We start from the raw sequence: 14,829 nt of genomic DNA, 5'->3' as shown, positions 1-14,829 counted from the left end.
CACAAAAAGATCTGTTTAATGCAGGAAATAGCTAAAACACCCAACATTATGTTACAAACAAAAAAGAAGGTTCTTACAATTCATTTTCTCACACGTATTTAAACACTTTCTAAATGTGAATAAATCATCGATCTGTCACAGGAACACAATATCTGTTCACTAACTGCTAACACACCACTGTCTTAACTGAAGTAATCATGACATGACAACTAATCACTCTCAGTGTGCACTTCTCTCTGTAGGGCAATAATCTATATAGCAGCATTCTCCATAGTGGCATTTTGAACTGTAGTCAATAGATGATTGATTTTCATCCAATTAAAAATTCAGTGCTGCTTATTTATTAACCAAGCAATGTCCTTGCTGGAAGGCTTGCTTACACTCGACTGCTTGTATGTGTATGTACAGTTCATGTGTGTGTTTTACCATGTTAAGCAACAGTAAATAACAACAGCAAAAGTAAATATATGTAATACTTCAATACTAAAACATCTTCTTTTAGGGTTTCTTGTCATTAACGCCATTGAACTGAAGCTTGACTACAATATTTAATCGCAAACCAAATCGAAATCGCAATATCTGTCAAAAAATAAAAAAATAAAAATTAACCCAAATCGCACAGCCCTAAACAACAGCAAAAAGCCCCTGCAGAATTCAATACAGAAACCATGAAAGTCCAACCGCTGAAACATGGGAAACACATTAGCACCAAGCTGTGACCTGTCAGGTCGACACACTAATGGATTGACAGAACAGAGCAGCTGGCCAAAAGACCTGAAATCCACCGCCAAACATCAATAAAATGCTTGAAATTTAAAAAGCCAGATAGAGGAAATAAACCATGAGAGACGCATACAAAGCTAATCCTCTCGTTCAGATATGGTGATTGAGGACAGTATGATGGAGTAACCTCTGCTAAAAATAATACGGTTTACTCAAGAATACTGCCAAGACATTCCACATCCAGCCAGCTGAGCGGGACAGAAAGCACTCTGGTAACAGGACGTGTGTGTGTCTAATCCGTGATGAGACCCAGCGACCTCTACACGCGATAAAAGACACTGAGTCACTGTCTGGCTGAAGGTTTCATGCAAATCTCAACCTGCTGAAACACACACTGTAAGTCACACACACTTGTATAGTTATCTTTATGGGCTTCCTGTTAATGTAATGATTTTTATACAGCCCAAACCATATATTCCTCCCCCTTCTCTAATCCAATCCTCACATTAAACAATCAGCATTTTTATATTTTCAAAATACTCCATTAGGTGCAGCACGGTGGCTCCGTGGTTAGCACTGCCGCCTCATAGCAAGAAGGTCGCTGGTTCAAGTGCCGGCAGGGTCAGTTGGAGTTTCTGTGTGGAGTTTGCATGTATTCCCTGTATTGGCCTGGGTTTCCTCTGGATGCTCTGGTTTTCCCCACAGTCCAAAGACATGTGCTATAGGTGAATTGAATTAAATAAATAGGCCATAGTGTACGTGTGTGAATGTGTTTATGGATGTTTCCCAGTACAAGGTTGCAGCTGGTAGGACACACGCTGTGTAAAACTTACGCTAGACAAATTGGCAGTTCATTCCGCTGTGGTGACCCCTGATGAATAAAGAGACTAAGCCGAAGGAATGAATGAATACTCCATTCGATGAGATTAATGAACCGTTTTCCTTATGGAGACAAAAATGTCCCCACAATGTCAAAATTAATTTTGTTATACTTGAGAGGACATTTAGACCTCATAATATAAGAAATACGAGGCTCACACACACACTCATGTAGGTTTTAGTGGTTTATGGGGACTCTCAGGAGGTATAATACATTTTATGCTGTAAAAAAACATCATTATATGGCCTTATCCTACCCCTACCCCTAAACCAAACCTTCACAAAACACAAAGATACCATTAAGTATGATTTTTAACTTATTGAGGACACAAGGCCTAGTCAATCATGTCATTAAAGTTGTGTCCTCATAAACCATCAAAACTAGCAGGCGCACACACTCTTCCTGTAGCTTCAAGGACTTGCAGTCTTGATTACACCATAAAATAATCACCCATTTACACTGAGGTTTTGCTAATTAAAAGTCAAACACTTTTTGCGCACATTTGATTCTTTGTCTTGTGACACACCCTGAGCTATGACAAAATCTGGCTGGCTCACATACCATTATCTTACACGTGGCTGATTAACCTCCTGCTGAGTAAATTTCAACTTTCTATTCATCAAAGAATCCTGAAAAATCATATATTAGTGTTTTCACAGAAATATTAAAAAGACTTCCTGTGGCTCAAACAGTAGAGCGTAGTGCTATTAACGTCAAGGTTGTGGATTTGATTTCCAAGGAAAGCAAGAACTGATCAAACGTGCACCTTTGGTTAAAACCGTTTTCCAAATACACAAGTGTAAAATGTACATGTACATACAGTATATTGCACAGAAGTCTTTGTGAACATAAGAAACTCAGTCTCTATGCTGGTGTATCTTATTAAAATATCATGGTTTTACTATCTGATATAATCACTGCACCACCACAGTGTTTTTAATGATATATGCTAGACATAGGACGATGACCGTTTTCAAAGTATACCTCGCTTTGGAAAAGTCAAGGTCACAAACTGTTCTGCTTTACTGTTCCTACGATATTTGTAAAGGGTTTTGTTTTTAGGACAACAGTATCTCCAGCAGAAAGATATCCAAGGATAACATTTGAAATTGTAAAGAAATCAGTGGTTCTGAAACTGGTGAAGACAGCAGAAGTCAATGATTCACTTGAATTATTTAGCCTCACATGTTGACTGCTCCAAATTATTATCCATGTATCTCAAAATAAATATAAACTGTTTTCAAAGTGGTAAATGGTCAGACATTTAAAAAGAACATATTTTAAAGCAATGAGCACAATACCGTGAAACCGTGATATTTTTATCCAAGGTTATCATTTCATCAGAATCATATACCAACCCATGTCAAATATATGCTGACTTAAGATGTAACACACACGTATATATGCATGAACGCATGCACACACACATACAGTATAAAACCTCATTAATGTCTGAACTCACCAAGGAGTGCCGTTGGCTGATCGAGTGGGCTGAGACAGAGTGACCTCTAGTTGCCCCTGTAAAAGAGAAAGGACAGAACACATGGGCATCTGGCAGGTATTGATCTGTCACTTCCCTTTCCAGTAAACTGTGCTTGATATTCTCGAAGGATGTGCAGTACACTGAGATCATTCAGCCTCTTTCACTTCCTCTGTCTCGATACATTCAACAAACAAATGCTTCCATTGCCTGCTTCAGTTTTGGATAGTCATGGTAACAAAATTTCAGAAATGGATACCACCGAAACCACTAAAAAGAGAGGGGATTTTAAAATGGGAAAAGGGTAATAAAATGCATTACCTGGAAGTTGCCTTGGAATTTTTATTATTTTTTGGACATTTTTAGAAGTCCCCATGAACTTAACTTTACTTAAGGTTAATTTACATATAGTAAATGGTTTTGCATGTAATGTAATTTAATGTAATGTATATATTTTTTATTTTAATTGCATTAAACTTTAGTCTTGTGTGTGTTACCCTTATAATTATTTGTCTGCATATACAACTATGTGCATTGTCTATCATTATTAGCCAAATTTTATGATCAGGACAAACCCTAGTCTATCATGTGGCTTTATATTTTATCGCAAACATAACTATGCTACTAACCAGTACCTTGATATTTTGGTAATGCGTCTATCGACATTTAAATTTATATATATATATATATATATATATATATATATATATATATATATATATATATATATATATATATATATATATAGATATATATATATATATATATATATATATATATATATATTTATTTATTTATTTATTTGTTTGTATATTCTGTTTGTCTATTCTATATTCTGGAATCTGATTGGTTCTGATAGCTGTGTGATATTCCTATAACAACAGCACTCTTACAGCCTTGTGAGGCACCCTTCTGTCTTACTGCGCCACATGAAGTGACAGCAGATCAATAAACTCACTACAGTTTGACAAATATTGCAGCTGCTGGACAACATAAATTACTTTTGAGGCTTTTTCAGGCAAGAATGAAGCTAATTAGACTGCAACTATGAAGTTTATTTATAAGGATACTGCCTATTTATGATATTTATAATTTTTGAGACAGCGCATGAGCATCCATTAGCCTGTCATTGAGCAGAGCAAAGACGGTTGATGTTGTCTATCCACAAGATGGCGACAGAGACCACATAATAAGCCCTTAGAGGAGAAAAACAGCATGATTTCCAACTACAGTTAATCAATTCATTATTAAACTGGTGAGTGACATTCTAAGTCAATCTCTCTCTTTTGTATGTTGTAGTGCTGTATTTATACCATAGTAATTGTAGTGTATTGAGTGCGAGATGGGACTCACATATAAGGAATGTATGCATTTAGTGTTGGCCACTCTTTGTATAACCCCGAGTTACTTTTTGATTGGCCATCTGTAAACTAGTTCAGAAAACAGAAACAAGAAGAAATGCCCATATGTGTTTAGCGTTTTTCCTTATCGTAAACACAACAGTAATCTGGTAGGGATTGCGTTGCTTTGCCTTTTTCGAGGTTAATTAATTTGAAATCCTAATTGAAACAGAAATACTGGGAAATGTCTGTAGACTGATGACATTTCATGCCGTTCGAGACGCTTTCTGTATGTCCAAAACCAAAAGATTGAATAAAAGCAGAATGACCTCAATGTGCGGACGTTCTTCCATTTTGGCACTTTGCTTTTGTGTCCATCAACTAGCAACATCCCTACACTAAACAGCAACTTGATGACCCAAGCGTACTGGGGTTCAGAAGGAAAAGACAATGTGAACCCAAACCAGGGCGGCAAGGGGGGAGGACAATTGAACTTGGGTACGGTCCAGGCAATTGAACAAAGAGTGAAAACACTCTAAGGAACTCAGTCTCCCACCATTGCAAATAAACAATCATATCGCTAAATTATATTTTGTGATTTATTTATTTTATTTCAAAGCAAGATTAAAGACTAAAGCCCCCAATGTTTCAATATAAGCTTTAGAGTATTAAATATAAAAACAGCTTCAGCATTGCTTTCAATTACAATAGCAACTGCAATTTCTTGATGTATAAATCTGACTTATGATTATACTTATATGATGTAGATTTCTATTTTGGAGATATACACCAAAAATTGAATACCATGTAGATATACTCCAACAATTCAATTCAATTCACCTTTATTTCTATAGCGCTTTTACAATGTAGATTGTGTCAAAGCAGCTTCACATAGAAGATTGCACTGCACAATTTACACAACTGTTTTTCAAAATGGTTGCTCAACCACCCATGATGAACTAGATAGAGGAATGGATTAAGAAAATAGTTTGGCTGTTGGCATCTGCACAAATGATTGACAGCGTGACGGGCTAGGGTTCAATGGGACATCCGAATTCTTTAAAGCATTCCTCAGGTCTGGCTTCCTCTTTCCAATCTCAGAGCTCATATTAAAGAAAGGAAGCCAGACCAAAAAAGGGGCTCTGGGCTGCAGTAGGGGTCCAGGAAAGGTCAACCTGAATGACCTGAAACCCTTTGATGAGACTCAACGTGGCTAACCAAAAGAAACTGGAGTTGTTCATATTGGAAGTCAGTAGACTGTATGGTATTTCAGCTTTCATAGTTGTAAATTAATAATGAGTGAATTCGTGTAATAATGTGCACGGTAATTCTCAAATGACTACAAATGCCCAGTCTAGTAAGTCATAAGGTCAGTCAATGGATTTTTATTTAAAATGCTCTGCACATACAAAGCTGAGTGGCACAAAACTGACCACACTTCCTCTTTGCTAAATTGTAAATTTCAGAATCTACCACACACACACACACACACTTACCAAGTAGTCTAAATTTAGACTTCACTTTAACCTCTTTTGTTCTTGAATTTGGTTGGACCAATCAAGCATCACTATTACTGCTCATGATTATAGTTAGATGTTGTATTTTAGTTCACTTGTACTAGTAGAAGTGTCAAATCATCAAACACATTGTAACAGCTTAGCAACAACACTGGAGAAAAACTTAATTAAAGCTTCCTAGCAACTACTTAGGAATGCATTAAACCAACCCAAGAAACATGAACAACTGCATGAAAGAAATTCATTCAAATGTAGAAATGTATTATGTAAAGCTATTATTATACTTAATTTTTTATTATTATGTATTAGGCATGCTCCGATTGATCGGCCAAAGATTGATAATCGATTAATCGATAATCACATTTAATGACTGGGCACTCACCAATCCGGCCAATTTTATGAACAGATCGCATGGGGTTTGTTTGAGTTAACAAGCCTGATCTGAGCATCTCTTTTATATATTATATTATTAATTCATTCATTCATTTTCTTGTCGGCTTAGTCCCTTTATTAATCCAGGGTCGCCACAGCGGAATGAACCGCCAACTTATCCAGCAAGTTTTTACGCAGCGGATGCCCTTCCAGACGTAACCCATCTCTGGAAAACATCCACACACATTCACACACACACTCATACACTACGGACAATTTAGCCTGCCCAATTCACCTGTACCGCATGTCTTTGGACTGTGGGGGAAACCAGAGCACCCTGCGGAAACCCACGCAAACAAGGGAGAACATGCAAACTCCACACAGCAACGCCAATTGAGCCTAGGCTCGAACCAGCGACCCGGCAACCTTCTTGCTGTAAGGCAACAGCACTAACTACTGCGCCACTGCTTCGCTTTCAGAACTCAGAACTTTCTTATTAGTCTTAAAACAGTTTTTATTAAAGCAATCAGTCAAAACAATAGGTTTTGGAATGCATCACTTTATATAGTAATTCCACCTTCACAGAGCTTCACCCACCAATTACCACATGTAGCGGCTGAGTAAGCCGAGGACAACGATGAAATCAAATGATAAAGATGCTCGGAAAACAAAGACACAGTGCCAAGTCACCCTTAAATCAATCTGTCTTTCTGTCTTTTTATTTCTTTTTTTTTTCTTTTTTTACAATAGATCGCAAACAAACACACAGATCTGCATTATAGATTTTTGAATTTCTTTTTATGCATTTTCCATTTGAAAATCTATTTCACTCAGATTTGTCACAAAGAAATTCCAAACAGGTTTTTAGAGGAGCCTACACATTTAATCTATCTTTATTTGCATAGCGCTTTTACAATGTAGATTGTGTCAAAGTAGCTTCACATAGAAGATTATAGTGAATTGAAACAGTGTAGTTCAGTTTAGTTTAGATTAGCTCAGTTCAGTTCAATGTGTTTTAATATTCACTGCTGAGAGTCCAAACACTGAAGAGTAATCCATCGATGTGCAGCTCTACAGGTTCTGAACTATGCAAGCCAGTGGCAAGGAAAAAAAAAATTCACCAATGGGTGGAAGTGAAGGAAAAAAAAAACCTTGGGAGAAACCTGGCTCAGTTAGCACGACCATTTCTCAAATGGCAAAATGTCTTGTGGAGAGGTGCAGTCTAGGCGCCGGAGGCTGGAGAATGCAAGGGGTCAGCGAAGACTCTGCATCCTTCCAGTCATTTTAATCAATCATTACTTCACCAGTCCCAGCAACAATTCCTGCAGCTTCCCTCCACCTCCTCCTCACTTTCTCTTTCTCATAGTACAGATATACTGTAGTGGCATTGTAGCTTAAGCCGAGTCTCAAGTTCAATCCCCCTCCAAGGACAGCAAGCAAATTTATTTACTAGCATCTATCAGGACAGCAGCTAGCTCTCGGCAGCTCTGAAGATAAGCAGGGTTGTGCCTGGATGGGAGACCACATGGCAAATCTAGAATGCTGTTGGAAAAGGTGATACTGATCCTGTGGTCTGTATGGGTCCTAGTGCCCCAGTATGATGATTGGGACACTATAATGTCAGTGAGCAACATCCTTCAAGTGAGAGGTTAAACCAAGGTCCTGATAATCTGCAGTCATTAAAGATCCAAGTGGTGCTCGCTGCAGAGCTATTTGAGGAGAGCTGAGCTCCAGCGAGGGGGAGCTTAAGCTTGAGCTCCACCTTTTTTGCACTTCTTCTACGAGTGATGTCACTGGGGGTAGGGTTAGGGGTGGGGTTGGTGTACGCATTAAAACAGCTTACAGGAGGAGGAGCGACAGCTCATGCTCACCCTTGCTGGAGCTCAGCTCTCCTCAAATGGCTCTGCAGCGAGCACCCTCTCTAAAAATCCCAGGATGTCCTTCAAAATTAAGAGGTGTGTCGATGGTATCCAGACCCAGTTTGGCCACTGGCCTCTTTTTATCAAGGCATCTTAACCATGCCCATATCATCTAATTGGCTTTATCAAATTACACCATGGATGCACCGATCCCGATACTTGAAACAAATATCGGTTCGATACCGCATATTTTTGCTGGATTTGGTATCGGCCAACTGGTACAGATACAAATCCGATCTTGCGCATGCGCTATATTCAATGTAGTATATATGCCAAAAAAAGCTATGAAGGTAGCCTATTATAAGGCACTAGAAAGTTGTCATGTAGATCTACTAAATTCTAAATGTTCTAAAGCCATTCTATAGTTTAATGTAAAGTACAGTTGAATATTCACAAGGTTAAATTCATGTTCACGTTAGCACTGTGCCAGTAAACTATTCTCCATTCATTTACAATTCACAAGTCAAACTCCGTTTTCAGGGTATACCGTGGTCTGGAAAAGTCAATGTTTTAAAACAGTCAAAATTTTCTGCTATATCGTGCCTAAGGTCTAAGTAAGATTTTTTTTTATTTACTTTTTTTAGTACAACATTAAGATGCTATTTACATTTTAAAATCTGTGTTTTTGAATCAAATGAAGAGAGCAGAAGTCAATAATTCATCAGAATTATTTAGCCTGACATAATTACCCCTCCAAAATATTTTTAAAAAGTTCCTCAAACTAAAATATTGTGTTCAAAAGGGGAAAAGGTTTTTGTTTTTTTACTCAGACATTTAAAACAAAGAAATCTTAGAGCAGTAATCACAATGCCATGAAACCATGCAAACTGGGATATACAAGGGAATTATACCTTCAGAATCTTAAACCGGCACATGCTTATATGTGTATGTGCATGTTTATTTGTTTATATACATTTACTGACTAACATTTTTTTTATAAATTTAGTCACTGCATCATAAACACTAACACACACTTGCACACTGTTCCTCTTTGAACAAGTGCACTTAGTTACAACACCTCATCTGTAGCACTTGGCTATGAACTCTAGCACACATGCACACATACACACTCAGCAGTCCCGGGAGCTCAACTGCTGCAGGGAGATCATAACATTAAAAAAAGACTGTTCTAAGAACTGAGAAAAACACAGAGGGCTTTTGTGCTCAATCCATCTACATGCAATACCAATCCAGTTCTGCCCCACCCAGCCCCTCTGGACCAACTCTGTCCCGCAGCCAGCCCTCAGACCCTTCACACCCTACAGACATTAAATACACACTGTCCTTCCCTGCAAACGGATCTGATGTCGGCTTTTGTTTCCTCTCTGTGTCACTCAATATGCATGCATCCCTGAATTTTAAAAAGCTAGCTTTTCCCAAAATGAAAATGCATCCATGCTTCGTTGACTTTCATTGACCTAAAACCTTTTGTGTTACACATAGGGTCAAAAATTGGTTACAGTATGGAAAATACAACACAAATTAGGAAATACAAGTCAAAGTAAATTTAGAAACCACTACTTAGTTTTTTTAACTGCGTTTTCCATACTATGCCAACTTTTTCTGATTTGAGTGAGATAAATGACCAAAAGACAAATGCTGCGTCCCAATTCACATAATTTTACTTCGCCCAAAAACAGTGTATATACAGGTATCAAAGACAGAAATTTAAAATGTAATACATTTTAAGACATTTTTTAAGACTCTTTGCTTTTAACACATTATATTTTAACACCTTATCACCACTTCAGGTTTCAACCTGTGAAATTGCCGACATTTTAACTTGCAGCATATTTACTAAATACTGATCGCAAGAAAGGAATCCTAAACTAAAAACTGTATTTATATACTGAATACAAATGTTAATCCACAGGTGGCGCCTTTACAGCAGCAGGAATAACAGTGTTTCTTTGGTTACTGCAGTAAACAAAGCAGCGCATTGTCAAATCTAGCTGGATTTGTTTTGATTTCATAAACTACACAGCATCCTGATATTCAAAAATTAAATTCAGGTAAACTTTAGCATACTCATACTGAATTTAGCACTATCTAAAATAGCATTTAGGACTTTAATACTTTTTTAATTTCTCTGAATTGATTCATAAATTTTTAATACTTTTTAAGACCACTCGGACACCCTGTATGTATACTTTTTATGAAGGAAAAATAAATACTTTTGAGTGTGTAACAAGAGTATGCAAGCTTTAGGACACACTAATTCCTCGTTAACAGATCGTTATGTTGCTTAGTTAAGTCCATTGTGAATCATCCACGAATCATCCACATTTCTTTCATATTTAATTTCCTACCTTATTGGAGAAGCAGCAGCAAGTTATTCTCCCATTCCTTAGCCTTTCATGGAGAGAAATCTCCTCAGGTCTTTGGAAAATTATGCATTAAGAAGTTAATGTCCAAACACGTCTTTACATAAGATCATTGTTGTTGAGGATAAAATATAACACAGGAAAAGCAATTTAAATATTTTCCAGTTGGCTAGATATTGATTAACAGACATACAAACATCTTTACCAAAGCCTCTCTACTTGACAGGGTAAAGTCTAGATCAGATACGCGGCTGGCCGCAAGTGCGATATGCACATCAATATAGCAGCATCTTTAATGACGCTGTTAACAATAATTCATATTTTTACAGTACTGTGAGGCTGGGTTTAGGGTTTGGGATGGGGGTAGCCATAAAAAAAAATAATTTATAGGGTAATTTAAAAGATTACATAAACAATATTTGGTTTAACTACTATTCCTACATTACTGTGACAGTTGGGTTTAGGGTTGGGGTCGAGGTAGATGTTAATAATATACAATAAATGGGAAATTTAATAAAAAAGTATTAATAATTCTTGCTAACTTCCGGCCACAACTGTATTCGATCTATCAAAAACCACTTGACAGTTGGTCTCGCGCATCCACCATGTTTGTAGTTTATTTACAGTTTTCATCTACGTTTGTAGTTCCAATCGAATTCACATTCAACCTGCAATGAACTGGGCAATATCTGCAGTTAGAGTATGGACGCTTCTACACTTTAATAAACACAGTTTTATTAGAAACAGTAAACCATCCCGGAACCTTTTCAACATACTACAATTTGGGACATAAGTCTACTAATTTTATTTTCAAATACTATGTAGGATGGATAGTATGTGAATTGGGACACAGTAAATATTTTGATTTGACCATCACTAGTGCAATACAAGAAAAAGGGACATAAAAAATGGAGTGAAAGAGACAAAGTCAGAAATAGAGGCGATACAGTTGAAAACATTTCTCCCTGTCAACATTCTTAAACTAAAAACACATACAGTGGAATCTCTGATTCCTTCTGGGAGGCGATGGCTACAAAAAAAATAATAATAACAACACAAAAAAAATGTATGAAAGTGTCTTGCAGGATTAGTTTGCTCCATCCGTTTTGCCAGCAATTTTCTTGTGAATGGCCCTGTGCTCAATAACAGCAGTGTTTCACCATACAGGCAGTGAGCAGGCCGCAATTTGCAATAAATACTGTTTATGAGCGGATTCTAGTTAAAGTCGAATTCCAGGAAAATTACAAGGAGGCTCATTTACACAACCGTGTATTTCTACCCACTGAGATGACCATCTGACCCCTGTCAACCGCCCACCCACTGGCAGGCCCATGGTGCCATGCTCGGCTTGACTGCGGGTTCCTGCTAATGGCTGGTATGCATTGGCACAGATTCTGCCCTTTGGTCCAGTGACTCGGTGAGATTTATTAGAATCGATCGCGCTGTAAACTGACTCAGTCCAACTCCCCCACATCAGCTGTAACTCTAGCCCCCCTCACCTTGACCTCTTTCACAGACATGCACCACTATGTGTGTGCGTGTTTCAGTCTGCGCCAGACTGTGGCATCATGTTCCGGGGCTCTGGCAGGGCCTCGGAAGAACGTTCCGTGCTCAGCTGGGGGCTCCTAAGGGTCACGAGGCTAAAGAGTCAGGAAGACGGTTCTTTTCTTACACAAACACTTTCAAAGAAAAAACAAACACTGCTTTTGAAATCAAAAGATCATATTCAGTTTTATGGGTGTCGAGTGTAATTACCTTAGTTATCGTTTCTCATTTATTCAACATTATTTATTTCTATTCTAAAATTTACAGAATCATCTATTTTTTTAATCTTCAATTTTTGGGAATATTTCTAAATATTTTAATTGAGGAGCATTATAATATTAATACTGCAGACACACACACACATGCACGCACACGCACATGCCCACACACACATGCACACGTAGGTTTATGGCTTGGGTAAGTTCAAATAATCTCCAGAAATGATTAAATAAGCTCATTTATTACTCTATAAAATGCTCCTAGAATCAGAAGGCCCATAACTGACCATATATGGTTTGTGTCATGAATATTAATGAGCTCTGCTCTCACGTGCAGCTCTTAAAAACCAAGAGTAATTTTAACCTACTTTGCTTACCAGATCTGTTGTGGATAAAGTCTAAACTATAAATAAACTTGACAAAAGAGAGTGATGAAGATGTATTGTGTTGCATTTTGAAGCTATATTGTCAAAGAAAATAGCCAGAATTCAGTATCAACCTCTGCAGCAACATATGACAGTTAAGCTGAATGATTTGGCATGATTCAGCAGTCTATACGTGTTTGTCGAAACATGTGCTTCAATTTGTAACTAAACATATCTTTTGCCTCTCTTTAGAGTGCTCCGGTTTCCCCCAGAGTCCAAAGACATGCGGTACAGGTGAATTGGTTAGGCTAAATTGTCCATAGTGTATGAGTGTGTGTGTGAATGTGTGTGTGGATGTTTCCCAGAGATGGTTTGCGGCTGGAAGGGCATCCTCTGCATAAAAAACTTGCTGGATAAGTTGGTGGTTCATTCTGCTGTGGCGACCCCGGATTAATAAAGGGACTAAGCCGGCAAGAAAATGAATGAAAGAATGGAGAAAAAAAGCACTCTATTTATCAGCTGTTAGTCAATGCCCGCTCTTTTTTTTCCTGGTCATTGCGCCTTTGCAGAGTGCTGTATAAATGCAGACGATCAGATACAAGTCACTTTTAAAAAATGATGTAAGCAGTATGCCCAGTAACGCACAGTAAACAATTTGGTGCTTGCATTTTCAAAATAAAAGTCTCACATACAGTAATTGAAATATACACTTAAAATAACTATCAGAGCAAAATTGTCACTGTTTTATCACTGGAAAACGTATGGCTTAACAAACGCAGCCTGAGGCGTGCATATTCATGATTTTTAGAGCTTTTTTATGATCACAGAGCTACATACGAGTTGGTGAGCTCTTGATGAGGCAGCTGCACGTCAGGTCTGGATAAATGACCAAAAGTAGGCATACATGCAAATGAGGAGGGCATGGCCCATGAGCCCATGGCCCATATCACAGTTTGCTTTGTTTTCTGATTGGAATGTGGTCGATCGGTGTTGTGCAATTATGGTATTTACATGAGAGCAAAGAAACAGTGGTGTTTGAGGCTCACAGCATGCCCATTTCCATATACTGATTTTTTATTATTCTACTATGCCTTCGTGTACCCAAATTTTCATTATAAGGCACATTTAAGTAACGGTCATAATATAAATACTTTACCATTTAAAATATTTTGGATAGCAAGTTATTTTTAAACCGTTTTTAAGCTCAATATTATTAGCCTGCCATAAAAAAAACATTTTGCTTTAATGGGCTACAAAAAAAAACCCTCCAGTTATACATAAACGCATAATAAACCTTGCCTATTTAACCTATTTAATCCATCAAATTTCAGTAATATCTTGTAAAATACCTAGAAGCATATTTTTGACTGTCATCGTGTCAAGACAAAATAAACTGGTTATTAGGAAATATTTATTAACACTATTATGTTTGAAAATGTCTCGAAATAGAAATCTTCATTCACATCTCTCTGCCTATTAAACAGAACCTGTTTTTTGTAAGAATTAAAGTTCCATGGGAGAGCTAATTATTTTAATTAACTGTAAATGTAATTTGATTTATTTTTACATTTTTGTTAGTGGTAAAAGACCATCAAATAAAGCAAAAATCTATCATGAAACATTATTTAAATGCAAGACTACAACATAAATATTATTGTCGTATTCTTAGGGGCATGTGACAGTTTTGGCGCTAAATCTATGAAACGTTATCCAGGTCAGTGGGAAGAAGCTCCACATCTAGCACACCACAATTTACAACTAGCTGCTAAGATTAGTACACACACATACACACTTGTGTTCAAAATGATGGCGTAGAGAGATGGACGACTACCAGAGGCCTCTGCCAGAGGAAGACTGGAATTAAAAATGCTGAAACGAGGCGAGAAAGAAGGTACAAGAGTGTTACAGAGTAAAAGGGGTGTTTATAATGAGACTCATCTAATGTTTAACTAGCGTGGAGAGACGCCATAAATGTTGGACAGGCTCAGCAGGAGACCAAGGGGTGTCATTAAAGCCCTCTCTTCACCTTTCGGATCCTGTCAGTGGCCCACGCTTCACATTAGTAAATGAAGGAGGTGTACGTGCATTTCTTCAGATGTTAAAGGTGTCCCTTTAACCTGTAGTGCTTGAGGCACAACAGCACAGA

General features: G+C 37.6%; 1 protein-coding gene across 1 annotated transcript in view; it reads right to left on the bottom strand.

Moving 5' to 3' along the window:
* si:ch211-18i17.2 overlaps positions 1 to 14,829 on the bottom strand; it is an 83,127-nt gene that overhangs the window by 52,380 nt on the left and 15,918 nt on the right. The window contains exon 2 of the mRNA XM_694923.10: positions 3,066 to 3,121. Within this exon, the coding sequence (XP_700015.5) occupies positions 3,066 to 3,121 (56 nt within the window). The remainder of the gene's footprint in view (positions 1 to 3,065; positions 3,122 to 14,829) is intronic.

Source organism: Danio rerio, chromosome 3 (assembly GCF_049306965.1).
Source record: "Danio rerio strain Tuebingen ecotype United States chromosome 3, GRCz12tu, whole genome shotgun sequence".
Taxonomy (NCBI): Eukaryota; Metazoa; Chordata; class Actinopteri; order Cypriniformes; family Danionidae; genus Danio; species Danio rerio.
The sequence above is the reverse complement of the archived record's forward strand: the minus strand, read 5'-3'. Positions and strand labels throughout refer to the sequence as shown.